Source organism: Brachyhypopomus gauderio, chromosome 2, assembly GCF_052324685.1.
Source record: "Brachyhypopomus gauderio isolate BG-103 chromosome 2, BGAUD_0.2, whole genome shotgun sequence".
NCBI lineage: Eukaryota > Metazoa > Chordata > Actinopteri > Gymnotiformes > Hypopomidae > Brachyhypopomus > Brachyhypopomus gauderio.
The window spans coordinates 6886957-6914251 of NC_135212.1; the positions used below are offsets into that span (position 1 = coordinate 6886957).

The 27295-nt window shown below is 43.7% G+C and overlaps 1 protein-coding gene and 1 long non-coding RNA gene across 3 annotated transcripts; one reads left to right on the forward strand and one right to left on the reverse strand.

Moving 5' to 3' along the window:
- Positions 1 to 434: 434 nt before the first annotated feature.
- On the reverse strand, positions 435 to 15343 carry LOC143485619 (carbohydrate sulfotransferase 1). 2 transcript variants are annotated; one of them, XM_076985125.1, is made up of 3 exons: positions 14797 to 15343; positions 4950 to 5113; positions 435 to 3631 (listed from the first exon to the last, which is right to left on the reverse strand). In XM_076985125.1, the coding sequence occupies exons 2-3, from the start codon at positions 5083 to 5085 to the stop codon at positions 2526 to 2528; spliced, it is 1242 nt and encodes a 413-aa protein (XP_076841240.1). In that variant the 5' UTR covers positions 5086 to 5113; positions 14797 to 15343; the 3' UTR covers positions 435 to 2525. The 2 variants fall into 2 exon arrangements, with proteins under 2 accessions (XP_076841240.1, XP_076841234.1); XM_076985119.1 differs by lacking the exon at positions 4950 to 5113.
- LOC143485633 (uncharacterized) lies at positions 13261 to 24018 on the forward strand. Its single transcript, XR_013122959.1, has 3 exons — positions 13261 to 14904; positions 17363 to 17440; positions 23116 to 24018. It is a non-coding gene; the product is annotated as an uncharacterized LOC143485633 (long non-coding RNA).
- Positions 24019 to 27295: the final 3277 nt, after the last annotated feature.

Consider the following 27295-nt stretch of genomic DNA (forward strand, 5'->3'; position numbering starts at 1 on the left):
AGTCTCTGTAAACACACCTTCCATTTTATCTTCATTGTAAATATCTAATGATTTATTCAGTCTAAAATCCATAAATGCCACAGGTGAAGGTTTGTGGTTTTGTATATGATGCAGTATCAGTTCATTTCTTTTCCCCTGTGGTTGATGCTCCAGTGACCACGGTGTAATTCCAGGCCCACGTGAAGACCACGAGTATTTACCTGCAGCTCCTTGACTTTTGGCCATCTGTCCACAAGGTGTTCACTTTACTCACGGTCTAAAAGAACAGCAGAGAGGCCACAAGTCTCGTGAAGATCTCACTGTTTGCGCTGATGTTGACCTCCTGAAGCTGAAGCTGCCTTCAGCACTCAGTTCCAACCTCAGCACAACATCACTAACACACACCGCCGCTAGCACTAGGGACCAACACCCAACACTCTTACCAACACCAGAGATCAACACCAATAACTTTATTTCACCATTTAATGGGCATACATTAAAACTGCAACAAATAAAACAATTTTGTAAGCCAGGCCCTTTGGGTATGTTTAATGGATTCTTCTTAAAATGACCATACTGTCACTCACATCAGAGGCATTAGTGTATACTAAGACACTTTTTTGGAAAACATATACATTCTCTGCAGTCTAAGCTTTAACCTGAGGCAAATTGCTGTTCTTTTGCCAGCACATAATTCGTATTATTGAAACATTATTGAAACAGTATTATTGAAAATCAGGTGTGTTTAAGATTGCCATTCATACATTCTGAATGAAACGTATATATAACATTACAGCTGAGAGATATTTGTTGAGAGAAACCAGCAGTGCACATCCAGGCTGTGGGTTTGTTGTTGTCATATAAAGCACTGATACATTTGACACCCTGCAATTATTAAATAACCAAACTTAATTATCAGTCACCCACTGGATTGTAATAAAGCATTTATTTATTTTTTGTCAGGTTTACTGCCTAATGGTTAGAGTGGACAATTAATTATGTGCTTTGCAAGAATATGTCATGGCATTGCACATGCCAAGTTTCTGATGATAAGCAGTGAAGAACATTTTGCTTTTAAAGATCTATTTAGAACATGTACCATTTACAGTACTAAAGATGTGAATGCAATTCATGTGTTTATGTCATAAATTGGTTATTTGTGCTTGATTTGACTTTGTTTTGTCTATGCGAGTCATCATGTGGGCTGAGCAGATAGTAGCAGACCAACACAGGCTTTATCTCACTGCACACATTAGGTAGAAAACACTAGTGAAACCCCATTCCGCACCACAGTACCTTCAAACCGTCAGTACTGACAGACTTGATCCATGCATCTACACTCTTCTGTGTCCTGGCACCCAGGAAGATGAACTTCCACTGACTCAAATGAAGACTGAGGACTCACCTCTTTGCTGAGTCACTAAGCACTTTTTTAATGTCTTCTTTTGCAACACAGGGTTTTAGGCTGGTAGCATTCTTAACACTGACCTGTGTATTGTCACATGAGGACATGTGTTTGATAGCGCGTATAAAGCACTTCAGTAACTCTGTCTGAACAAGACAGTTTGCCAACTGTCAGAAATCTAACTTTAGCATGTGTCCCTAACATGCATTTTATATAAACGACTCAACTTTGGTGACAGTCTGACATCTCACTGCTGAGCTTGCTAACTGCTTACATTAAAGCCTGCTCTTGACATTGAGCGATGTGTGGGAATTATTTTAATAATTAGGTAAGGAAGCTCTCTAGATTATTTCTAGACACATGTTTAACTTGAATGGCAGAAAGGCCTAAGTCCAGTTGAAACAAAATGAGATTTCTCAGTTATAGCCCATTATAGCACCAGCCTCCCTATTAGTGAAAATAGGGCTTTGGAGAAACTTTGAAAGGCGTTTCAATCAACAACAGCAGCAAAACAAAATCTTAAAAACTCTTAAAAAAAATTCTTTATGTTAACAAAATAGTCAGGCTCACTCAACTGAATATCAAGTGGGCAGCGTTTTCCCATATGTTAATTGTTTGAAGAGACTTTTGAATTCAAGCTCATTTTGACAATAATCTGCACTGTAGTGCTAGTGCTCCCTGAGGCCATCTCCTACCAGACCAAACAATACAAAAGCATATGGCACAAGAAACAGAAGGGACCAAAGATAAATGCAGGTAAACAAGAAAGACTACCGTAACATAACCCCACCTTTAGCGCACAGATCCCAAGCTGTAAAACCCAGGGGCACCTGTAGCTGCAACTGGGAGGTGATATAAACAAGAAACCAAAACAAAAGCACATAGCACAAGAAACACAAGGGCCAACACACCGCGGCACCTCACTATTATTATTTTAAAGTGGCACCTTATTTATATTCCCTGGTTTCATTCAGACTGTATTCATATTCTGTATATGTACTGTATATATATGGCCTGGTGCCCTTTTACGATAGAATTGTTAATAATGTAATGGGAATTTCTCAATTAACAGCATGAATTTACCCAACTTGTCCTGTGCATTGTATGCAAAGCTCAACTGAATGACGACGACATGAACTCTCTAAAATTCGATAGGTTCCACTAAACTGAGTGTCGTGTTCCTCAACTCGGCCATTGACTGGACTTTTCTGTAGCCCAGTAAAGCAAATGAGGTGCTACATAAACTCTGCATACTCCTAACAATGTCAAAGCTCAGCTGCAGTCTCCACCTCTGCAGAGTGGTTCTGGAGTCTCTGCTTGTAGAGAACTTGTAATTCCACTTGTTAGTGGAGTTAGTGTTTTGAGCAATCCACGTGAGAACTCTTGGGTCTAAATCCAAGCCCAGAAATTTGTAGATCTCTTTTGTCTTGTCTTCAGGATTAAGTGCTAGATCTTCGTAGCGCAGCAGTAGGTAACGGCCCCTCAGCCAGTCTGGATTCTGTAGGCCAGTCAGCACAGAGTGATCCATGTCCTTGCACATTTTGTTAATCAGTGACAAGTCCATATGGCGTGGCTGATGGTTGGTGGCATTCCAGATCTTCCAGGAGCGATACTGATCACTGAAGGTAGCCATGCGTGAGGCCAGGACAGCCCTGGGGTCTCTCACCAGATGGACAATCTTCAGGTCTAAACGTGGATCCTCTATGAGGGTGCGGAGGTCTTTGACCAGCGGAAATCGCACCGTCTTAATGGCCACATGGCTCCGGGACTGACAGGCCAGGGAAGCCAAGGTTAGGTTCAAGGTGCGGCACTTTCGGTTACACCAGACTTCTTCTGGTCGGTCCTCCTTCTCACTGGCCCCCAGACAGACTGGCGGTGAGCACAGGGCATGGCTGGAGCTCCTGCGGAAGAACGAGGCAGTCATGTGATTCTTCGGCTCTGGCTGGATGTAGTCTTCCAGGAAGCTCAGGTCGCAGGTGTAGAGGTTGAGGAGCAGGTCCCTGTAGGCTCCCAGCAGAGCTCTGTCACGTGCTTGTTGCTTTGGAGAGCTGCCATCACTGAAGATCTTCTGAATGTGATATAGTGGCTCAAACATGTAGAAGATCTCTGGGTGCTGGTTGAACAGCTGGCCGGTGAAGGAAGAGCCAGTCCGGGTTTGAGAGAAGAGCAGGATATGCTTCTGTGGAGCGGCGATCTGGGCCTCTGTGTGTACAGAACTGTTCTTGCAGAAGGACATCTGTGTGTGAGCTGGAAAACAGGGAAAGTCAGAGACAGTCAGATACTTATGACTCTTATGAGTCTTATGGCTCATTTGGGCCACTTAGGAAACAGAAAACAGCCAGTCACTGTAACAAATTTGAGGCATAATGTCAAATCAGTGAGGTGTTGTCAGAAAAGGCAGCAGGGTCAACACACAGGCTGCAGGGTCAACAAACAGGCCTAGGAACAACTACTGGAATACCCAAAAATGCAAGCCAGATTTGAATAGTGAGCAAGTACGCAATTTATCATAAATCACAGGTGTGCATTTTCAGTTGCTTTTATTTAAATACCTATAGAGGGTTAAATAAATACCTATAGAGGGTTCAGAAATCTAACAGACCTAAATAATAAAAATAATAAAAAGCACTTCTCAACTTTTTGTAGCAAAAGACATCACTTTGTTTTCAAAAGAGAATGTGAAAAAAGAGTCTGTAATATTTTTGAACACCCATGTGAAGCAGAGACAGATGTTTGACTGTGTTTGCATTTAAAATGAATAATCTCTAAATATAGCACAGAACCAGAGTGATAACATGTAATTACAACTGGTGAGGAGATGATTGCGTCTGGGACATCAGGGTGTGTGAGGAGCACGCGGCTGTAAATGCAAACAGCTGCTTGATGAGTCCAGACTACTGCAGGTAAAATGTGAGGTGATTGTGAAAGGGCTTTGTGTCTTTTTCTCTCATCTGTTCCCTGAGAGGATGATGGACACCACTGCTCCCTCCCTGCTGACTACTGTTATGATTTTTCTTTGTGAAACATCAAAGTCAGTCAAGACTCTTTTAGCAGATGTGGCACCTTGTGAAGAGTCCTTTAAGTTTTACTTCAAGCAAGTCTTGAAGGGCTCACAAACTATGTTAGTGCAGTCCATTTATCGATCAGTGGTCACTAGCATCAGAAATGAGATCATACAGCACATTAGCACAAGATGATTCATTCATCAGGAGAATGAGCTGCCCTCTACTGGTAGATACCTCAACCTGAACAGTCCTGCCATTCTCCTGCTCTGTTTCAGGTTTACAGTGCTCTACAATACATGATCCAGCTCTTCATTTGATTATTATTATGCCCTGTAGATGCTGTGCTAGAAGCAAGAAAACTGATTTGGGATTATTTGTATGTATAAACGTAAATGTTATTCGAGAAACATACAGTCAATAGCACTTTAAGGATCTTCAGACATGGATGCTGTAACGCTCCAGTACAGTTCTGTGAAATCCTGCTGAGAACATTCTCGTGCTGCTGGTCAGAGTCGCAACACCACTTCACTGGCACCAGGTGTGATAGCCTTGTGACTCACCATTGCCAGGGCTTTCCTTGTAGAGTGTGTGTCTGGGGCAGGGCTTGGGGACCATGAGGAGAGGGCGGACGACGATGTATTGCACTCCCAGAGAGACGCTCGTCAGGAGTATCACAATCTTCCATGAAAACTCCATTCTGGGTGGCACTCTTGTCAGCTCCAGTCTAACACAGGTGCGCACATGCAGAGAGGACACACTTAGCTACTGGTGATTAATGCCATAAGAGAAACATTGACTGCTCGGTCTGAATTCCTTCCATAAAATTGTATATGTCAAGGTAATTACAAAACATTCCACTTGATCTCTGGATAGTTAGCAAAGCAAATCTACTTTGTGTGCAGAATGCTAACATAAAATGTTAGTCTAGCATACCTCAGTACATCAAGACACGATGCAACTGTAAAACCTTTTGTAGTATGTGTCTATATTATCTTATTGTCTTAGACTGAACAGCCAATCAGAAAACTCTACTACATGGCTGTCCCCATCCACCAAAACAGTGCTAATGAGGACCAACTAGACCCACCTGTGCAGATCTCACTGAGTACAGTCAGCGCCCTTCCAATGACCTGACACCAGCAGAAGGCTGACAGGTGTGAGCTGACTGAGTGAGACAGGGGGTGTGCCTTAGGGTAAAGATAAGGGTACAGACTCCGCCTCCTTTCACAGGCCCCTCCTTCAGTGCAGTTGTGTTACACTGAGGAGGAGAATCCTCAGGCCCCAACTAGACTGTACCCATACATGGACGATATACACTCACCGGCCACTTTATTAGGTACACCTTGCTAGTACTGGGTTGGACCCCCTTTTGCCTTCACAACTGCCTTAATCCTTTGTGGCATAGATTCAACAAGGTACTGGAAACATTCCTCAGAGAGTCTGGTCCATATTGTCATGACAGCATCACGCAGTTGCTGCAGATTTGTTGCACATCCATGATGCGAATCTCCCTTTCCACCACATCCCAAAGGTACTCTATTCGAGTACAGTGAACTCAGTCGTGTTCAAGAAACCAGTCTGAGATGATTGGCACTTTATGACATGGTGCGTTATCCTGCTGGAAGTAACCAGCAGAAAATGGGTACACTGTGGTCATAAAGGGATGGACATGGTCAGCAACAATACTCAGGTAGGCTGTGGCATTGACACAATGCTCAGTTGTTACTAATTTGTTACTCAAAGTGCGCCAGGAAAATATGCCCCACACCATTGCACCACCACCACCAGCCTGAACTGTCGATACAAGGCAGGATGGATCCATACTTTCATGATGTAGATGCAAAATTCTGACCCTACCATCCGAATGTCACAGCAGAAATCAAGACTCATCAGACCAGGCAACATTTTTCTAATCTTCTATTGTCCAATTTTGGTGAGCCTGTGTGAATTGTAGCCTCAGTTTCCTGTTCTTCGCTGACAGGAGTGGCATCTGGTGTGGTCTTCTGCTGCTGTAACCCATCCGCCTCAAGGTTCGACGTGTGCTTTCAGAAATGCTCTTCTGCATGACTTGGTTGTAACAGTTATTTGAGTTACTGTTGACGTTCTATCAGCTCAAACCAGACTGGCCATTCTCCTCTGACCTCTGGCATCAACAAGGCATTTGCGCCCACAGAACTGCTGCTCACTGCCACTGGATATTTTCTCTTTTTCGGACCATTATCTGTAATCCCTAAAGATTGTGCATGAAAATCCCAGTAGATCCCAGTAGAGTTGCTGCCATGTGATTGGCCGATTCGACAATTGCGTTAATGAGCAGTTTGACAGGTGTACCTAATAAAGTGGCCGCTGAGTGTATGCGTATATATGATGATATGTATTGGATGATAAGCTAACTGATGGGAAGGTTTGGGGGATAATGCTACAAGTATCACTCAAGGCTGAAGAACTTTTAATAGAAGGATCAGTCACAAATGCTGGCAAGTTACTGATGGAAACAGGTTACTAAATGAACACAGTAAGTGTGCTATGACAGCTACTGGGTTTTGTTAATGGTTTAAGCGACACTTTCTGCACCACTCTGGCCTTGTCAATCTAACTAGTGACAACACTGATGACTCTGGGCCTCATTTTGTGCAGATGACTGAGAATCACTGAGAATTGGCCTCCACAAAAATGGTAAAACACCGGTTTTCTTAGTAACAGATATCTGCCATTTTCAAAGTCATGCAGGCCTTGCTGTCAGGCACTCTGCCAGCCCTCCCCTTCTGCTGCTCGGTTAAACTAGTTTACACCACTGCTTCTGGCCATCTTTGTGCTGTCAGTAAATGTGTAGAGAATTGCCTCTTTGTTGATGTTCAAAGAGGGGAATGGGATGATTATTTTCTGATTGGTACAAGAACTCAAATCACTACTTTATCAGAGAAGTGTATTGAAGCCTGTGTGTCATTAACAGACTGATGTGTTCTTGCTGAGGTGTGGGTACTGCTGGAGTTTTTCTCACTCAAGCTGATCCAGTTGATGTCTGCCTGGGACCTACAATTCATTCCATGGCAGTTTTTGGTGGAAAAAATTGACAGCATATTTTGACCAGACCTTTTGAGGTCCCTGAGTCGTTTACTGGCAATTAACCTGTGTTTGCTAGGTTTGTCTTATCTCACATTACCCAGTGTGTTCTACAAACTCTTCTAAACATGGAATTAGTTCTTCTGACAAGTTGTCTCTTCCCCGAACAAATCAATATAGACCAATATAATATAGGCCATCTTGAAAAGGAGCCATTGGAGTTATACACCGTTCTTCTAACAGCCACCTTTTGGCCAGTTTGCAAGGCCAATGGCATGTGACTACTTAATAGCCAGTGATGCCGGTAACGCGTTACTTAGTAACGCGTTACTGTAGTCGGACTACTTTTTTCAGTAACGAGTAGTCTAACGCAACTACTATTTAAAAACTAGTAGTCAGATTAAAGTTACTTATCTAAAACATCGTGCGTTACTATTTCTGCATTTTGGGGGGACGTAGGTTATATTTATTCATTCTTATTTTTTGGCTACACGTTTCTTACGCGGTTACGTCATCTCTGCTCTGCGGCGCCAAAGTCAGATGTGAACAATAAGGAAGACAACATTAAGGTCCGTTGTACACTCTGTGCTGGCGACAGAGTGCTGTCTACTTTCAAAAACACAACGTCAAACCTGAAAAAAAAACCGGGGCTTGGCGGCGAACGTAAATTGTTACCGGGCGGGGTGTAAAATGGACTAAATTCAGTATTATATCGCGATCGATCGATCGCCGGTGGTTGGCGCCAGATCGAACTAGTAACTCATTGAATCATAGATGTGGATCAGAGGTAAATAAACTAGAATTTTTTTCGGCGTGAGATATCGGAAGTGTGGCTTGTGTAAGCGTGTGAAGACAGTCAAATGCGTGTGTCTCAATGCGTGAGAGTTGGCAACCCTGTAAGTGGGCGGGGTTGAACAGAAAGACTGTCTTATTTATTTATTTTAAAAACATGTAAGCCTATTTCAAGAAAAAGTTTACAAATGCCAGTGTCATTTTTGATGTTCCGGTTAAAATACATGTCAATAAAGTGAGTATTGGCAGAACTGGTAGTCATTTTTATGTTATAGGGGCGGGGGATCAGCCTCTGCTGAAAGTAACTAAAAGTAATCTAACTTAGTTACTTTTAAAAGCAAGTAGTCAGTAACTTAACTGAGTTACTTTTTAAAGAAGTAGTCAGTAGTCAGTAGTCGGATTACTGTTTCAAAGTAACTATGGCAACACTGTTAATAGCCAATCAGCATGCCTCCTTCTCACAGCAGCCTTTCAGTCACAGACATTGCTGATGTGTTCCTCGAGGTCCTGAGAGCCAGACCTGACTTACATTCACTGTGCGTGGTTGGCAGTATCAGTAGGCTAGATTACCCCAAGGTTTTGAAAACAGCCAGACTATTTACCACCAGCATCTCTCTCAGGCTGAGCACATCCTGCGTTGCTCAGCTATCATTCAGGTCACTGACAACCTGCTTTTAAGTAGTGAGGACCAGAACACACCTGAAGAGAATTTAAGGGCACCTTTGGATTGCTTGGTGAGAAAATATCACAAAGCTAGCTGTGAAAAAGCAGTGCAGTATTTGGGACAGTGGGTTTCACAGGACTCTTTGGGAATTTGGCTGCCAGAAGCTTTTGCTGCAATGTCTCTGGCTGTTGCAGTTCACAAACTGTGAACCTTTTTAGGCCTCTGCAGCTACCGTAGGCCCCGAACTGAGTTTTTCACTGATATTTCACAACCACTATACGATCTGGAGCTGGAAGCAGTCCTGGTATCTGCACCGGCTCTAGGCCTTAGTGACCCTGGAGAACTGTACACTGTGTGCATGAGGACTGTGGAATCACGAGTTGTTTGATCCAGGAACACTGTGGTTTTCTTCTCCCTTCTCTTATCACTCAGGTGCGCTGGCTATTACAGTGTGGTGTGAGTCCTTGTTTATGAGTCGCGGAGACAAATCATCTTGCTGTTTTGTCTTTTGTGCCTCAGTCTTGGCTTTTGCATCTCATCCACAGTCTGCATTGCTAAACCATGGTGGTGTTTTTTCGGTCACAACCTCTAGATGGCGAACTGACTAAATCACTCCCAATTTTGTGATTTGCCAAAAAACACTCATGAGCATTCCCTCCTCTTCTCTGAACATGGACTGATACTTCTGAGGAGAGGGATGATTATGATTGGGTCTTTCAACACATCATCTTTGATAAAATGTCTGGAAACAGTTTAGCCGTCCAGTCTATCATGTCCCAGCTCATCTTATACCTATCCAGTGGTTCAGGGCACTTTTCTGAACATGCATACAGTACCAAAGGTTTTCAGCCTTGTTTGATTATATTCGCCCTGTCATTACATAAATGATGATCATGTTAAGGTCATTGCTAGGGTCGACAAAATGACATCACCAAGCAGCACTCAGGGACCTGCTACTGAGTGGACACCACTGTTGAGCCGGGGGGGGCGGGGGGGGGGGGCGGAACGTAACACTCGTCACGGAGTGTTTTTTCAGTAGCCCTGAAATAAATGCTCCGGTTTAAAATTTAGTCTCCCGTAAAAATTAAAAAATATTTTTGGCATTTGGGTCCGTATCCAGTTAATCAGGAATGTGATTGGGTCCGGACAGGACAGCGTTCGGGTCCGGATCCGGACCGCGGTGCGCCATTTGGTGACCCCTGTTCTAGAGCCAGGTTAAGGATGTAATTCGTCCTTACAATGAAGCACACGAAAACAGTGAAGCACATTTAGTAGTTTTGCTGCCCAAAGATCTTAGATGTACATGGAATGTTTAAATGTAGAAATGTTTAAATGTTTAAATCCATGTTACAAAATCTCCTTTTATAACAATCTGCTTTTATGTTGTATAATTTTATGTTTTTGCCTTAATTTTACTTACATTTTTACACTTTGAGTTAATTATGCATTTGTATTCTACAATAAAAATGTATTTCCTTTCAGGAAATGAGAGATTACTTGATTGCTATAGTGGTTTTGATGCTGTTGGTATGAGTGTGAAAACAATGTTATCCTTTCATTGAGAGATGGCTGGGTCATCCTCTCTTGGACCAAGAGAAAATTGGCATGCTTTGAGGGACTGGGAGATTAATTTTCTCTGCTATAACACTAATACTGTAATTCTTAAATTAACTTTATTTTAATTTTATGACTATGCACCAGCATTTCTGAAGTCAATAAAGATATAATAAAATCTATATATAATTTATTATTATTATGTATGAAATTATATACAATATATATTTACTATATGTATTTTTATGTAACATTTTCAGTTACACACACACACACACACACACACACACACACACACATATATATATATATATATATATATATATATATATATATATATATATATATATATATATATATATATATATATATATATATATATATATATATTTATATATAGCATTTTCTCATCTGTAAAGCACTTTGAGTGACTGCAGTGTATAGAAAAAAATCGCTTTGCCTTCTATTACAGTTCTGAATGTTTCTGTGTTTTCTGTGCGTCTGTGCGATGGGCATGGTGCGTGTCTGTGAAAGCACCAAGGTCAGGAGGTGCTAAACGTGCCTCCAAGGCCTTCTCCCTCTTCCTCCCCTCTCCTCCCTCTCTCCCTCCCCTCTCTTCCCTCTCCTCCCTCTCCCCTTTCTACTTAAGTCTGACCTCTGTCCTGTGTAGATGAAGTGCCTGATGTTAGACCAGCACAAAACTGAAAAAAAAATCTTACACGCACACAAATATCTGAAGACCAGTTGCCTGACTTGTCATTGCTGGATTCCAACAGTGCTGAAACACCAGCTTATTCCAATTGCTCTTCCTGCTCATACCCAGAATCCTTGTTAAAAAGACGCAGCTCAACCTGTCTGTAGTATGACTCTTTTAAATCAGCGTGGATTAGCTACATGGTTTTGTGCTGTGTATGCACACTATACACTTTTTTGGACTGATGTTAAAGGTTCAATTGCTTCATCTCATCACAGCCAATGCTAGAGCAGACAGAGGAGAGAGAGCAGACAGAGCAGACAGAGGAGAGAGAGCAGACAGAGGAGAGAGAGGACAGAGAGCAGACAGAGCAGACAGAGGACAGAGAGCAGACAGAGCAGACAGAGGACAGAGAGCAGACAGAGCAGACAGAGGAGAGAGAGGAGAGAGCAGACAGAGCAGACAGAGGAGAGAGAGCAGACAGAGGAGAGAGGGCAGACAGAGCAGACAGAGGAGAGAGAGCAGACAGAGGAGAGAGAGCAGACAGAGGAGTAGAGCAGACAGAGGAGACAGAGGAGAGAGCAGACAGAGCAGACAGAGGAGAGAGAGCAGACAGAGGAGAGAGAGCATACAGAGGAGAGAGGGGAGACAGAGCAGACAGAGGAGAGAGAGCAGACAGAGGAGAGAGAGGAGACAGAGCAGACAGAGGAGAGAGGGCTTCTCTCTGACCTTTAACCAGGCTGAGCCACGCATACACTGGCAGGATCATGGTCCTCTTGGCCAGACTGGAAGCCTAGTGGTACAATCTGAAGTGTTGAATTGAATCTCACACTGTTTCTGTGTGTCTAGCTGGACTTATGTAAACCGTAGGGATTAAATGTCATTATAGGGATTAGACACTATAGGCATTAATGTAATTCTGGAAGTTTAGTTCCATATCTCTTTTCCATTCTTTTGTAATTTAATATATTTCATTTTACCAGTAAATGTGTATGTATACCTGGGTATGTTATGGGTTTTATTTACCAAAAAAGGGTATTAATAACTTAAATATTCAGAAACACTAAAACACAAGACGACACAAATGAAAGCAAAACATATAAAATATTTATAAAAAACACATGATTACTAGAGTAGCACAAAAGAAAATAAGAATTTAAAAATATCAGGACAAAATATAAGAGTAGGACAATAGAAAACAAAATCCTTTACTGTGATGCCTTGATAAACCAGTATCCATGACTTATGACACAAAGTATACATTTAATGAGAGAGGCTTTCAGTCATCAAACGTGAGTGGAAAAGACGAACATTTTAATGACTTTTCATTATGGATATACATGACCTAGATCAGGCGTACTCAACTAAATTTGTCCGCGGTCCAATTTTGGCAGATACCTGTGACCTGAGGTCCGTTGCGGGGGTGGGGAACGTAAGTTGTTGAGCGGGGGGGGGTGGCGAACGTAAAGCCTTGAAAATGGACCTTGAAAGTGACGTACAAGTGCTTGAATTCCACCTTATAAAGGTGTATGAACCCTGAAAACGTGACTTTGTTCATTGCGCTGAAGCGCGGCGCGCGCGAAGTTACAAAATTCGAGAGGTGCACGACCTCGCGAACCGACAGCGCGCGAGGCACTCGCGCACACGCGGAGCCACAGCGATTACGTCATTTTCGCCGCGCGGACCCTCGCGCCGCTCGCGAAGCGTCAACCAGGCAGGCTTTTATTTTAAGTTGTTGAGGGGGTGGCGAACGTAAGTTGTTGAGCGGGGGTGGTAAACGTAACACTCGTGACGGAGTGTTTTGTCAATAGCCCTGAAATAAATGCTCCGGCTTTGTTTTGGTCCGTATCCAGTTAATCAGGAATGAGATTGGGTCCGGACAGGACTGCGTTCGGGTCCGGATCCGGACCGCGGTCCGCCAGTTGAGTACCCCTGACCTAGACTATAGGCGAATATGCTTAATGATGAAGTTGTCATATGATGTACTCGGTACAGCCCCTGACTCCTCCCCCTGGGCGTGTCTGTCTGCGTGTTTACATTCGTCCGTATCCACGTGTGTCTGTGTTTGTGTGTGCAGCGTAGTGTGTGTGTTCGTCTCTTGTCATTCGTGTCACGTGTTCCTCGTCTCGTTTGCGATGTGCTATTTCAGTGTGCGTCTTGTCTAGCGTCCTCGTCAGTCGTTGTGTGACTTCGTCCCGTGAGTGATCCACGTTTCGTGTGTCTTGCTGCTATTGCTAATATTAGCGCTATTACTAATATCGAACACCTGCGTTTAACCCAGCTCTCGCCTCGACGTCCTGCCTCCCTCGCTCAACGTGACAGTAGATCATCTTTTCTTTTGAATCATGGGTCATCAATGATAATGACAGAATACTGATTACTGATGCTCTCATCTGCCTTTCTAACTCAACTACCCTGACGCAAAACTCCTCTCGAATATTTCTCATTCACACTAAAAAACCATTGAAGATTCTCATAACGTTTGTTGCAGGCACACTTTTGCTACATCTTATTTTATGGTCAGTGTTCATAAATTTACCCGAATATGCCTAGCAGCCTTTTTTTCCCACTTAAGCTCGTTTTGTGCATCTTCAGAGCACATAAGCAGCTCTACGTAAACATCTCACATCAAGGTTAGAGCGGAGGAATCACGTGATGACCTGTGTACGTGTGTGTGCCCTGTGTATGAGCGCTGTTTTACACACACACTTTCCCACTACCACTGGACCAGCTCCAAAAGTTACATTTTGCATAAATGAAAGTTTTAAGCTCAGAGTGCCAGAGAGACTAACACTCGATTAATGGAAATACTTATATAACAGCACAATAGCATTAATTGAAATGCAATTGCCCGTTGTTTGAAAATTTTTAAGAATATAATTTTAAAATAGGACCCAAGGAGCTGCAAACAGCTTCCTAAAGAAAAAAAGTCTGCTTTAGCATCTCCACAGCTCAGAAAAGACTAGAAAGACTAGAAAGGAGACTAGAAACTAGCGAAAGTGAGGTTTGCATGTATTGATAACCTTCATCCCAGTGTGTCTGTCCGCCCTATATCAAGGGTTCAGGGAAAGTGACTTTCATCTCCCCAAATGTCCCCAACTTTCAAGCGTACGGACAATAAGTTCGCCTAAATTAATTGAGATGTTTACAGACCTACATATCACAAGAGATGAGTATCGTTTACTATGTAATTGCTGTTTTTATTCTATCGTATGCACCTGCTAATTTCTCAGTAGGCTATTTGCTTTACGTGGTGTATACAGCAATGTGCACGTTTTAACGGTCCATAATTGATGAAGGAAAGATGATAAAATTGACTCGGTTTACCTCTATTTTTATATCAACTAATTGAATAACACGTTTGCGCAGTGAAAATTTATAATACATGAGATCCATTAAGGTGTTGGAATTAGGAGCAGCACCGTTTAATTTCGCACCAGTGCGCACACAGTAACTCACCCCAAGTACGAACAATTTCGGGAAGTTCCGTTACGCGATGGAATAAACGAGAAAGTAAAAGATACCGAGCACACTGCTGCATGAAACTCTCTATATGTAACATATTGAAGCGAAATGAAGCTATGTGTGCAACTATAGTACATTTACAGAGAAGAGCGATGACGACCAAGCCAAGGCTTACCATGAACAGGTCTGGTGAGATGTTCCTTCGCCAGATCTGGTTCCAGTTCAGCGAAGTTGCTTAAATACGCTTGTTCATATTCCTTCCAGCTCTCTGTTGTGCCCAAAGGTGAGTCGCTTCTAAATGACATAAAAAGAAAATCAAGAACAATGCTGTGTTTTTGTTCAAAGCGATGGGAGGGAGTGTTAGTGGGAGATATCGAGGAGGCACGCTCAGCCTGTCGTCGGACTGCGTCGCGCTTTTTGAAGCGACTATGCATTAGAACATTCCGGTTCTTGTTTGAACCATAAATATGAATATATCCATGGACGTAATTTTGATTTCAAAAGTGGGGGGGACATAGATTCGTCGCTATTTAAATATTTGGTTTTAACCGTAAAAACTGGGGGGGACCAAAGCCGGCTTTTGAAAAAGTGGGGGGGACATGTCCCCCCCGTCCCCCCCCAAAATTACGTCCGTGAATATATCATTAGCATTTCTTGAATTGTTGTGCACATTAGACTGGAAATTACATTCATTATTTGCGCATATCATAAGCGCATTTGTATAAGGAAGAATCAATGATGGATTTCTCCACGGTATGATTTGAGTGTTTGAGGGGTTCAGGCGGTCGTGGAGTGAGACAGGTGCTCGCTTGAAGAGGCTATGTAGCGCCTCACGCTGTTCACTTGTTTTCTTACCCACAGCCATAGCATTCTTATTTGAAACACAAGTTAGTCAAAACTCATTGAGGACAATAAACATACTCTGTGTAAAGTGACGACGATTTACCACCATTCTTTCATACTTGTCTATATGTGAATTCTTTCATTATCTGTAAAGGAACACACTGAGTGCCCTGAAACATTTTTAGTATTTCCTCATTAAATTACTCAAAAATATATCCTGAATGTCCCACAAAGGTCCTCAATTCTTTCCAGATTCAGGTAATTGAAGACTTAAATGTACATTAAATGACATATTCTGCATTCCATACAGTGTTTCAAATTGTTTGACAAAATCTATAACCAAATTTAACATCTTTTTAACTCCTCTGTTGTAATGATGTCCTTGCATAGTAAGAACATGAATGTGATGAGAAGTAACCACTGCTGGTAAAATAATTGTGGCAGAATTCCTTTTAGCACAAATATACTATAAAACAGTAACCAGTTCTGCCATAATCCTTCCTTCCATAATCTGCCATATCTGATTTTTTGGGACACACGAGAACTAATACCAATTTAGAAACAAAAAGCAGAAAGCTTGTGACATATAACATCTATGAACTAATACATTCATATGTAGTACATTTACAGCTGTGTGTTGAGCATTATGAGTATCTTCAGAGATGTTTTCAATGTTATGGTCAGAATTATGACACACCAATTTCTGTTTTGTGAGAACAATGACCACGTTTTACATAATTTTCAAACTAAGCAGCTTCAAATCATTGCACACATTAATACAAGATAAGGCTTTTGTTTTGCTTTTACCAAAGCATACATTGATAATGTACACACATGATAACTGATACCTACAGATACTTCCTCTCCTGAAAGATAGCACTGTCCACTGATAGGGGTCCAGCTTCACAGAGTTCATCAGCTTTTTTCTAAAAAATAATTAAAAACATATGTGCATATCATTGTTTTGCTACAAAACAATGATACAGCGAAAAGAACACTGGAACACTTCAGACAAATTTTTGTGAAGATCCCAATGTTTCCAAAAGCACTAAGGTGCTGCTGAATTACAGTGACATGTGGATGAAATTATGCACATGACTTAAGATATTTTCTTTTTGACATGGGCTGCCATATCATGGCATTCCCTTGGCCCAATTCTTGTGCTAGTTGGGTGCGTCACTGCCAAGGTCTACCAAACCATTCTGGAGGACCATGTGCATCCAATGGTTCAAACACTGTATCCTGAAAGCGGTGCCGTGTATCTGGATGACAATGCACCCATACCTACAGCAAGACTGGTGAAAGATTGGTTTGATGAACATGAAAGTGAAGTTGAACATCTCCCATGGCCTGCACTGTCACCAGATCTAAATATTATTGAGGCACTTTGGGGTGTTTTGGAGGAATTAGTCTGGAAACGTTTTCCTCCACCAGCATCACATTGTAACCTGGCCACTAAAATCCCTCTGACCACTTATATATGTCATTCCCAAGATGAATTGACGCTGTATTGGCCTCAAAAGGAGACCCTACACCATACCAATAAATTATTGTGGTCTAAAATCAGGTGTTTCAGTTTCATTGTCCAACCCCTGTGTGTGTGTGTGTGTGTGTGTGTGTGTGTGTGTGTGTGTGTGTGTGTGTGTGTGTGTATTAGGGGTGGGACTTTAACGCGTTACTTTCGATTAATTAATTACAGGGAAAATAATGAACTAAAAAAATTTGCGCATTTTAACGCATGAGACCTTTGCACCGTGGAATGATTCTCCACAGATTATATGGACGTACAATAAGATGAGCATGATGGGGATGACTGAAGAGGATACGCTGGTGGATTGGAAATTTAAATTTAAACTTATAAGTACAAACAAAAATAGTGTTATTTGCACTTTATGCAGGAAGGAGTTCGCTTATCACAGGAGCACTTCCACCCTTCGTTACCACCTCAACGCAAAACATGTTGGGGCTACGCGCAGGTCAGTAATAATAAATGTATTCCTAGTAAGAGCAAACAGTGTTGCCAGTCAACACTCGACCACATCAAATTTAAATTACAGTAAGAAACAAAATGTCAAAGTCCACGTCAGACAAATTCACTGTAGACCGCTCTCTGTGGTCGAAAGGCTTTCAAGAAGCGCTGCAAATTACGTCAGCTGTTGCAAGTTACGAAATGCCGTCCAGAAATACAATGTCGAAGAAAATCCAGCAGCTGTATGATGAGAAAAGGGAAGTAAAACAGGTTATTATTAGCAAACAGAGGTCCAGTTATCTCCAGTCAGAGCCACATTTCTGGTGCTTTTCACAATAACCTGTTTTACTTCCCTTTTGGTCATCTTCTGATTTACTTCAGTTCTTCTTATTCTTCCAATGTCCTGAGCAAAACTCCCAAAATTAAACAACATTTTTGGTCAGAATTTCCAGTGTTCTGAAAACTGTTTGCTCTGATGCTGAAGTTTATGCTTATGTTCATTGATTCATTCTGTCAGAGTACGGTGGGCCCCCTACTGGTCGCCCCCGTCTACAGCGGCAGCTGTCCTGTCAATCGTTGCGTTGTGTTCATCCCTCGGGTGGGCAGAGCCCGTGATCCGTCTCACCTGAGGGTCGTTTGTTCGTCTATATATGTCTTGTCTTTGTACCAGTTGACCGCTGGTCATTGTATCTTTAATTCCGACCATGTCACGGGTTTTTGGTTTGCGCACTTTCTCCATTAAACCATCCATTTTCCCTGAGACTTGGCGTGATCGCTTCCATTTTATTTCGCATTCCTTGCCCGTCACAGAATGGCCAGCCACTTTCGGAAGCTGCCAGTCTCCTTTTCTTTCTCCTTCGTTCGTGTCTCGTGGTAAGTGTTTGTCTGCGTGGTGTTTGTTGTATGTTTCGTATGAGAGTGAGCTGGGTCGGTCTCCACTCGTCCCGCCATGTTTAATGTTTGTTTGTCTAGTGTATTGTATGTAACACGGCGAGGACTAGAGTCCATTACCCCCGTAAGGCTCCTCTTTTCACGAACATGCGTTGCGTTTTTGTTGTAATAAGTGTGTGGACAGCGGGACCGAAGTGTGCTGCACGCACACGTTAGAATGTTGTGCGTGTGAGACGCGAGAGCCTCTCGTCATTGTCGCCTCGCTCTCCGTGTTGTCTGTGTTTACTGTTGTGAGCGACTACGAGCCAGAGAGGCGTGTCCCTGTAAACCGTAACGCGAGTATCACTCACTTTTGTCGCCTCGCTCCCCGTGTGTTCCGTGTTGGAAGTTGGGAGCGACTGCGAGCCGGAGTGGGTGCGTTACGGCTTGCAGAGTCTTTTGTATTTTGTCTTTTTGTGTTCATTTTGTCCTAGCATGTTGCGTGATTTGTTGTGTGTAATTCCACGCATGCTCCTCCCCTTAAATGTGTGTTTGGGGAGGACCGGCTGTGGTCCCGTGGCACGGAGGGCATAGTTCCGGAAGGAGGCCCTGACCAGTTGGAGGGATTTCTGAGCCGTAAGGTACCCCTGAACCCTAGTAAGTAGGCAAGGTATGCCTGGGGGTTTGTGTAACAGGGTGTCACCACCTGCTGAGAAGGAGTCCTCTCTCCCCTGGGTAGTGGGGTTAAAATGGTCAGGGTTATGCGCCTATGTGTTTTGTGTTGTATTGTGTATAGTGCGGTAGGACGCATGGTCCTCCCACTTTGGCGCCTTTGTGTCATCATGGTCGTGAAGTGCTGTGTGTGTGCAGGTTCCTAGTGGCGAGAGGCGGTTCTCCCGGACAGCGTGGGGTTCTCCTGAAGGAGACCCTCCCCTTTGAGCTCGGGGTGACCATGGTGGTCCTGTGGCGGATTTGCCAGGGCCCTGGTCTCTGGTGCTCCTGGGTTGGGTGGAGGAGTCCACCTTGCGATGAGTCAACCCGTGAGGGGTTATCTCCCCAGGAGCCTGGGGTGACCCCTAGCAAAGGGCAGGGGTCAGCTCCGAGAGGTAAGGTAGCCAGGAGCAGTTAGTGGGTGGAGTAGCCGCGCCCCAGGGAGGCACCCTGCGAACTCAGGCACCATGGACGAGTGGGGAGCTGTTGCTCTCCGTCCGCACACCGGTCAGAAGCCCGCTAGGGTGCGATGGCCCTGTGACCGACAGGGGCGTGGTTGTCATCTCATTGATGGCCCAGTTGGTCCAGGGTCCCGCCCAGGGAGGTGAGCTAACCTATGTTTGTGTTCTGTGTTTCAGCTCCTGGACTGCAGGGGGTGTGTCCCTGCCTTGTCCCTGCCTTCCTGCCCCTTTGTTTTGTATGCTGCCGCTGTGTGCCGCACAGCCGGTGGAGGGGAGTGCGGCTTGGAGGGGGGATATCTGATAATATATATATATATATATATATATATATATATATATATATATATATATATATATATATATATATATATATATATATTAGTGGTGGGCCGTTAATGGCGTTTGTTAATTTGATACTCTTATCGGGTGATATAAAAATTATCGCCGTTAATCTATTCTTAAAGTTGGGTTGTGAACTGGGTCAAAATGGATAAGCAAACTATGATGACTTTCAACTTGATAGTTTAGCTCGGCTGTATTCCTAACGAAATTGCACAGTAGGGGCGAGAATGAGTTTTCAAACCTGTGAATTACAAATCGTACGTGTGTTTACATGGATGCAGCCACGACATCGCCCAGTTTGCTTCATGGAAAATTCATTTTTAGGAACGTAAAGTGTTACCGGAGCGGAGCTCGGAGCGGTCGTTTTCTACATGGTCCTAGCGCTAGATTCGTCACTATTTAAATATTTCTTTTTAACCAGTGACTGTATATATAATGGACGGTACGTCGCCGTTGACTCCCATTGTGAACTTTTGAAGCCACCAAGATGGTCGCACGGACACCGCCATCTTGGATGCCCTTGCGCAGTAGATGAAAATTGGAGCCAGAGCATGGGCATTAGAACCGGTAGGCAGGACAGTATCTCTGCCAGAGACCGTATCTCCGCCCCGACATTCGTTAGGATACGCCCACCAGTATAGACATTTTTGACGTTTTACAAAATAAACAAAGGTAAAAGGTTTTAATACTGCTGTCGAGAGTTTTGCTGTCGAGAGCTTTGATATTGAGCACGTTCACATTTGAGTGTCTGGTATTAGATGTCAACCAACGCAGCTATTACCTGTCAATCACCTTAACGCCACACCCCTTTAAATAACACTTAATAACTTCTATAAAATCTGTTTATCGTAGAGAAAAACACTGGGAGAGATACTAACGCAATGGGGTGTTATAGAATTGACAAAATATAATTGCTCAAAAAACGTATTTTACGTGTAATAAAAATTCAAAGTTTCTCGTCCGGCCCGTTCACTTACATGGGAATGGGCGGGGTTAAAAGTTGTACTGCAGCCAGCCACTAGAGGGCAGCTGACTCACGGAGGCTTCACTCGTGTCTTCCAGTCCAGGGTTTCTCAACCGGTGGGCTGCGGACCACCAGGGGGCCGCGAAGCACCTTCTAGGGGTCCGCAGGGTCATCCTCTGAGGGAGCTACTAGTCAGTGAGCACTTTAAATCATAAAAGTACACCTTAAAAATAAAATTTAGAACGATTATAAAAAAGTTAGATTAATAATGTTCAAATTATAATAATTAATATAAAACTACACTAAGAAAAAAAGCCCCGAAGTAATTACAATTAAACGTCATGGTTCAAGGCCACTGCACCCGTTTTTCCAGACAGTTAACTAGCTAGCTAACGAGATGAAGTTTTTGAAACGACACAAGAAAAGTGAACCTGTTCTTCAGAAAAAGTAAAACATCCGCAAGTACGACCCAAACTACATCAAATATGGATTTGCGCAGGGGGAAGGAGGTGATGTTAACGAACTGCAGCTCCAAAAGAAAACAATTGTTTTCTTCACATCGCTGTCCAAATGTGCCCTGAAACCTAGCTACCTCGTAGCCAGACATGTTGCACGGAGTAAAAAAGCTTTTACGATCGCTGAGGAATTGGTGCTGCCGGCTGCTGTGGATATGTGCCTCAAGATGGCTGGGGAAGCCGCGGCAAATAAAAAACTACCGAAGGTACCGCTTTCAAATGATAGTATAATTAGACGGATTGTTGACATGGGGGCTGATATACAGAATTAAAGAAAGTCCACGTTATGTTGTGCAGCTAGACGAGTCAACGGATGTTAGCAACGCATCTTTACTGCTCGTTTTTGTGATAACCCAAATCTCACAAGTTTTCAGTGTCAGCACTTAGTAATAAACACTTTCTAGTTGTAAACAGGTGGGCCGTAAGGTAGAAAAGGTTGAGAACCCCTGTTCCAGTCCACTTATATATACGGTCTCTGTTTTTAACCGTTAAAAGTGCAGAGGACCAAAACCGGCTTTTAAAAAAGTCCCCCCCCCCCCCCCAAATTACGTCCGTGAGGTTAAATGTACTAAATGTTGGCTTACATTTCAAATATCATGTTTAGCTGAATAAACATGTTATCAACCCCTTTTAATGTACAGTATGTAGGCTTACAAATTCATGTTTAACTGAATAAACCGTTATACACATGTAGCCTACATTTTATTGAGCATGTTTTTTTTTCTTCAAGTATTAAAGTACAACAGCTTTCTCAAGCAGTCATTGATGCATTTTGGAAACAGGAGATGAGCCCCTGGTCTAATGCACCCTCTGTATTAAGAAACCCTATCTCAAAAACTGACTTTTAGTCATTACTTAGGTAGCACGCATATGATCCATTTTAATATGGATTAATCTAGATTAATTTCAAGATTTCAGTGAGATTAATCTAGATTTAAAAAAATTCATCTATGCCCACCCCTAATATATATATATATATATATATATATATATATATATATATATATATATATATATATATATATATATATATATATATATATTTTTTTTTTTTTTTCTATTGGCTTTCTATTCCATTCTGTTGTGATTAAAAATAGTAGGAACTGTTGAACAACACTTCATGCAGTGGGTTCCTCCTAGTGGATATGTATGGAACTACTCTGGTATATTAATCTGGTACAGTATATTACCCTGGTACAGAGCCGGAGTGGCTAATCGGGAGATTCGGGAGGATTCCCGATGGGCCGGCTCATGTCAGTCTCTAGTTTGGGCCGATTGGGAGGGAAAAATAATTTTGGGCCGGATTTGGGCATGAAACTCCCGGGCTGAAAAAGTGTCCCACTCCGGCCCTGCCCTGGTATAAGACATTTGCAATATATGGTGTACACTTCATGCATGACTGCATGACTTCATGCAATACATGTCATAGTACATAAAGGTTGCATATGGTATATGTGTCATATAGGTTGCATAAAAGTTGCATATGGTATATGTGTCATAGTACATAAAGGTTGCATATGGTATATGTGCCATAGTACATAAAGGTTGCATATGGTATATGTGTCATAGTACATAAAGGTTGCAAATGGTATATCATGTCATATGTATGTCATAGTACGTGTCATCAGTCTACAGGTGAAGAAGGTGAAGAACTGGGAGGCTTGTCCTGACCTGAACACACACACACACACACACACACACACACTTTTCACCATCTTATGAGTATCAGTGGTGAAATATTTGAAGCAGTCAGTTGCTTCAAATTTCTCCATTAATGTATTAACAATGATGGTGAAAAATAGAGGCTTTTTGTTCTTAGGAAGAGGAGGAAGAGGAAGAGGAGGGAGGAAGAAGTGTAGAGGAGGAGGAGGGGGAGCATCCAGTTAACCCTGCAGGATGCTGGATACCCACAACCACACTGAAGAACTCCTTCCAGCCCCAACCTGACACATCCCCACTGAGGCACTTCACACTACCCTGCAAATATGCCACTGAACTTCAGGCTGCCTGAGTTACACCTGGGCTACAATCCATTGTTTTGTTCCAAGTGCATTTCCTGAAGTTTAATTTCCGCAATAGTTTCCATCACACCTACACTTACACACTTGTGTTTACACATCCATTTATTCTGCTACTGTTCAAGCACTGACTTGAGAACTGCTACAATTATTGAAAACTATTACCACATAAATCATACAGTCTCATGGAGCAAATTCATTCTCTGTCTGTCTGTCTGTCTCTCTCTGTCTGTCTCTCTCTCTCACTATCTCTCCCTCTCTCTCTCTCTCTCTCTCAATCTCTCTCTCATTCTCTCCCTCTCTCTCTCCTCTTTATTGTTCATAATTGAAAATAGAACAAAAAACGCAACAAGCCAAAGACAGAAGTGTAAACAAAAGAAACGGGCTGAGTAGGTCCTCAGAACACAAACTAACAAGGAGCAGGTCCAGTGACGAGCAGCTCTCCCGGATGAATGTGCAGCACTGGACAGCGCAACCTGTGAGCTTAAGAAGGTGAAACACGTAACAAGACACAGGTGTTAGTACTGAGTATACTAGGGAGTGGTTTAGTGCTAGGGGGAGTGTACTGTGTGGATGTGTGTGTGGGTGCATGCGCCCTCTGGTGGCGGCCTGGCCTCCTCACCGTGACAGAGTCACCGCCTCACCGCCTGGAGTCCAGCAGCTGATGAACGTGGTAGGCCGGACCATCTGACAACTGCAGGGGTGACTTCCACATCGTCCAAGGGACCCTCACGGAATAGCTTTAGAGCGGAGACGTGGAATGTCCCAGACAAATGGCGGTCCGCCGGCAAGCAGATCTAGTAGGTCAAGTGGTTGAGGCATCTAATTATGACATAGGGGCCCATGTAATGGTCTCCCAGCTTACTTCCTTTGCCCAAGCGCCCATCCTCGGTAGACACCCACACCTTGTCCCTGACTTGATAGGAAGGAGCTTCGCTTCTCTGACGGTCCGCCTTGCGCTTGAAGCATCTAACTGCCTCTCTTAGACGCCTGTGCGTGTCCTCCCACACCTTCTCACTCCTCTTGCACTCCTTGATAACTGGTTGATTCCAGGCAGAGGTGTTCCAGGGATATAAGGAAGGCTGGCGATCAAGAACACACTCGAAAGGTGTCTTACCTGTGCTGGCCTGCGTGAGGGAATTCTGTGCATATACAATATCAGCCCAAAGTGTCTGAATATGTGTCGGAACAGGAGATCCGCCATCTCCCAAGCGGTGGGCAGGCCGGACAGAGGGAGAAATCACACCAATTTCAAAAAGCGGTTGATAACAACCAAGATGGTGGTATTACCTTCCGATGGGGGTAGATCTGTGACGAAGTCCAGTGCGATATGAGTCCACAGTTGCTCTGGAAAAGGCAGCGGATGGAGTTTACCTGCTGGCGGGGAGCGTGGCACCTTGCTGCGAGCACACACGGAGCAGGAGGTTACAAGTGAGCACATCACGGTGCAATTCCAGCCACCAGTATCTGGCCCGAGCAGTTGTGCTGTTCTAGTGGATCCGGGATGACCAGTCCCCCCGGAGGTGCGCACCCAGCTGATGAGGGCAGAACGCTGAGCGGGAGGCACATACCTTCGATGAGGAGGGCAGCTAGGATGGGGATTAGCTGCAGCGATTGCTCTGTCGATGTCCCACTCCACTGATCCCATGAAGCAGTTCGGGGACAGCACAAGTTCATCGCTCGTGGACTCCATGCTTCCCGGGAAGGACCGGGATAAAGCACCCGCCCACAGGTTCGCGTCGCCAGGTCTGTATGTAACCTGAAATCGAAACCTTGAAAAGAATAGCAACCACATAACCTGCCTTACATTTATGCACTTAATATTCTTGAGGTACTCAAGATTCTTGTGATCTGTGATCATGATAAAGGGCTGCTTGGCTCCCTCCAGCCAGTGCCTCCACTCGCTGAAAGCAAGCTGCATAGCCAGCAATTCATGGTCCCCCACACCGTAGTTCAATCAATCAATCAAAGTTTATTTGTATAGCGCTTTTAACAACTCAAGTTGTCGCAAAGCAGCTTTACAGGGTTTACAAGGTTAACAATACTATGGGTCCAGAACCCTAATGAGCAAGCCAAAGGTGACAGTGGCGAGGAAAAACTCCCTATGATGGTGGGGAAAGGAAGAAACCTCGGGAGAACCAAGACTCAAAAGGGAACCCATCCTCCATTGGGCGGCCCGTTAACACACAAATACACAAGTCACACATAATTCACACAATCAGACTAGGTAAAAGGTAGAATTGAAAGTTCTGGGTTTTGATATTGTCACTGTAAATGTCTGTTGATGAATGCCAGGCTTTCATTCCGTGTCGGAGCAGTGATGCTGGTATTGTAGGCTCCGACTGCAGTGTTACTCCCCAGGTGAACCCCGGTATCAGCACATCCACCGGCAGCCAGACCATCCCCCAGGTGCCTGCAGGTGCCTGTATCCAATCGTCTTGGGTAGAGCCATGCAAGAAGATAGATAATACAGACTGAGTGGACATGAATTTAAACCACAGTTGATTTAAATGTACGTAGCTCACGTGCCAGTGATCAGCATGTGGCTCCGGCAGACTAATCTATAGCAGCATAACTAAAGGGAGAGGTTCAGAGGTGACCACAGGCATGAGGGCTCACTGAGACATTGCTTTCCAGTCAAGTCATAGTCACAAAATAGAGTGATGCCAAGACACAGCTGGATGACAGCATCAACATCTCAGATCACCAGAGATCTCAACGTCTGGGGGCCCCCAAGCCCCTACACCTTACAAGGGGAATTTTAGCTGAAGGCTTGACTAAACAGGTGAGTCTTAAGTCTAGATTTAAAGATTGGAACTGTGTCAGAGTCTCGGATTGGAGCTGGAAGGCTAGTAGTTGCGCTCTGCTGTTGTGAATTTCTTGGAGTAGAACGCGACTGGCTTTAGCGAGCTGTTCTTTTTGTGGCGTTGAGATAGAACAGCGCCCACATCGATGTTCGACGTGTCCACCTCCACTATAAAGGTTGGTATAGTACGGGGGCATTGATGAATGCTTGTTTTAGTTCAGCGAATCCCTTCCCTCTGCTGTCCAGCGCAGTTTTTTTGCTCCCCCGTGTAACAGATCAGTTAAAGGCCTCGCGATTTGGCTATACGAACTGCCTATAGAAATTCACAAAGCCCAGAAACCTCTGGCGCTCGCGCCGTGTGTGAGGCCACGTCCATCCCACTACCACCTCCACCTTACCAGCTTGCATGTGCACAGCGCCTGGCCTGATGGCGTAGACCAGGAACTTCACCTCCCGCAGGTGGAACTCACATTTCTCCAGCTTGCAATACAAATGATTGCACAGGAGTGTGCCCAGAACAGCCCGTACATCATGCACATGTTGGTCCGGGGATTGTGAATTGATCAGGATGGTGTCGATGTAAGCGACAACAAATCTATTCAAATACTCCCTCAAGACGTCGTTGATGAATGCCTGGAAAAACGACGGGGCTGATGCCAGGCTGTAAGGCAAGATGTGATACTCGTAGTGCCCTGTGGTGGTACTGAAAGCCATCTTCCACTCATCCCCTTTGCGGATACGGATGAGATTATAGGCGCTGTGCAGATCGAGTTTAGTGAAAATACTCACAGACTGCAGCTGCTCCAATGCCAAAGGTACTAAAGGCAGAGGGTACGAGTACATTTACATTTTCATTTAAGGCATTTAGCAGACGCTCTTATCCAGAGTGACTTACAAAGTGCTTTGCATCTGATCACAGAATTCATCCTAGGTACGGATAGGCCAGAATTCAAGATACCATTGAGTCAGACTACTACTAAATTACAGGAGTCAATGTCAGTCTACGCTTGAAGATAGCAATAGACTCTGCAGTACTAGCAGCTAATGGAAGATCGTTCCACCATCTTGGAGCCAGGACGGAGAATAGTCTGGAACTTTGTTTTCCATGAGACTTTAAGCATGGAGTTTCGAGTCGAGCCAAGCTTGAGGTTCTGAGTGTTCGCTGTACAGATCGG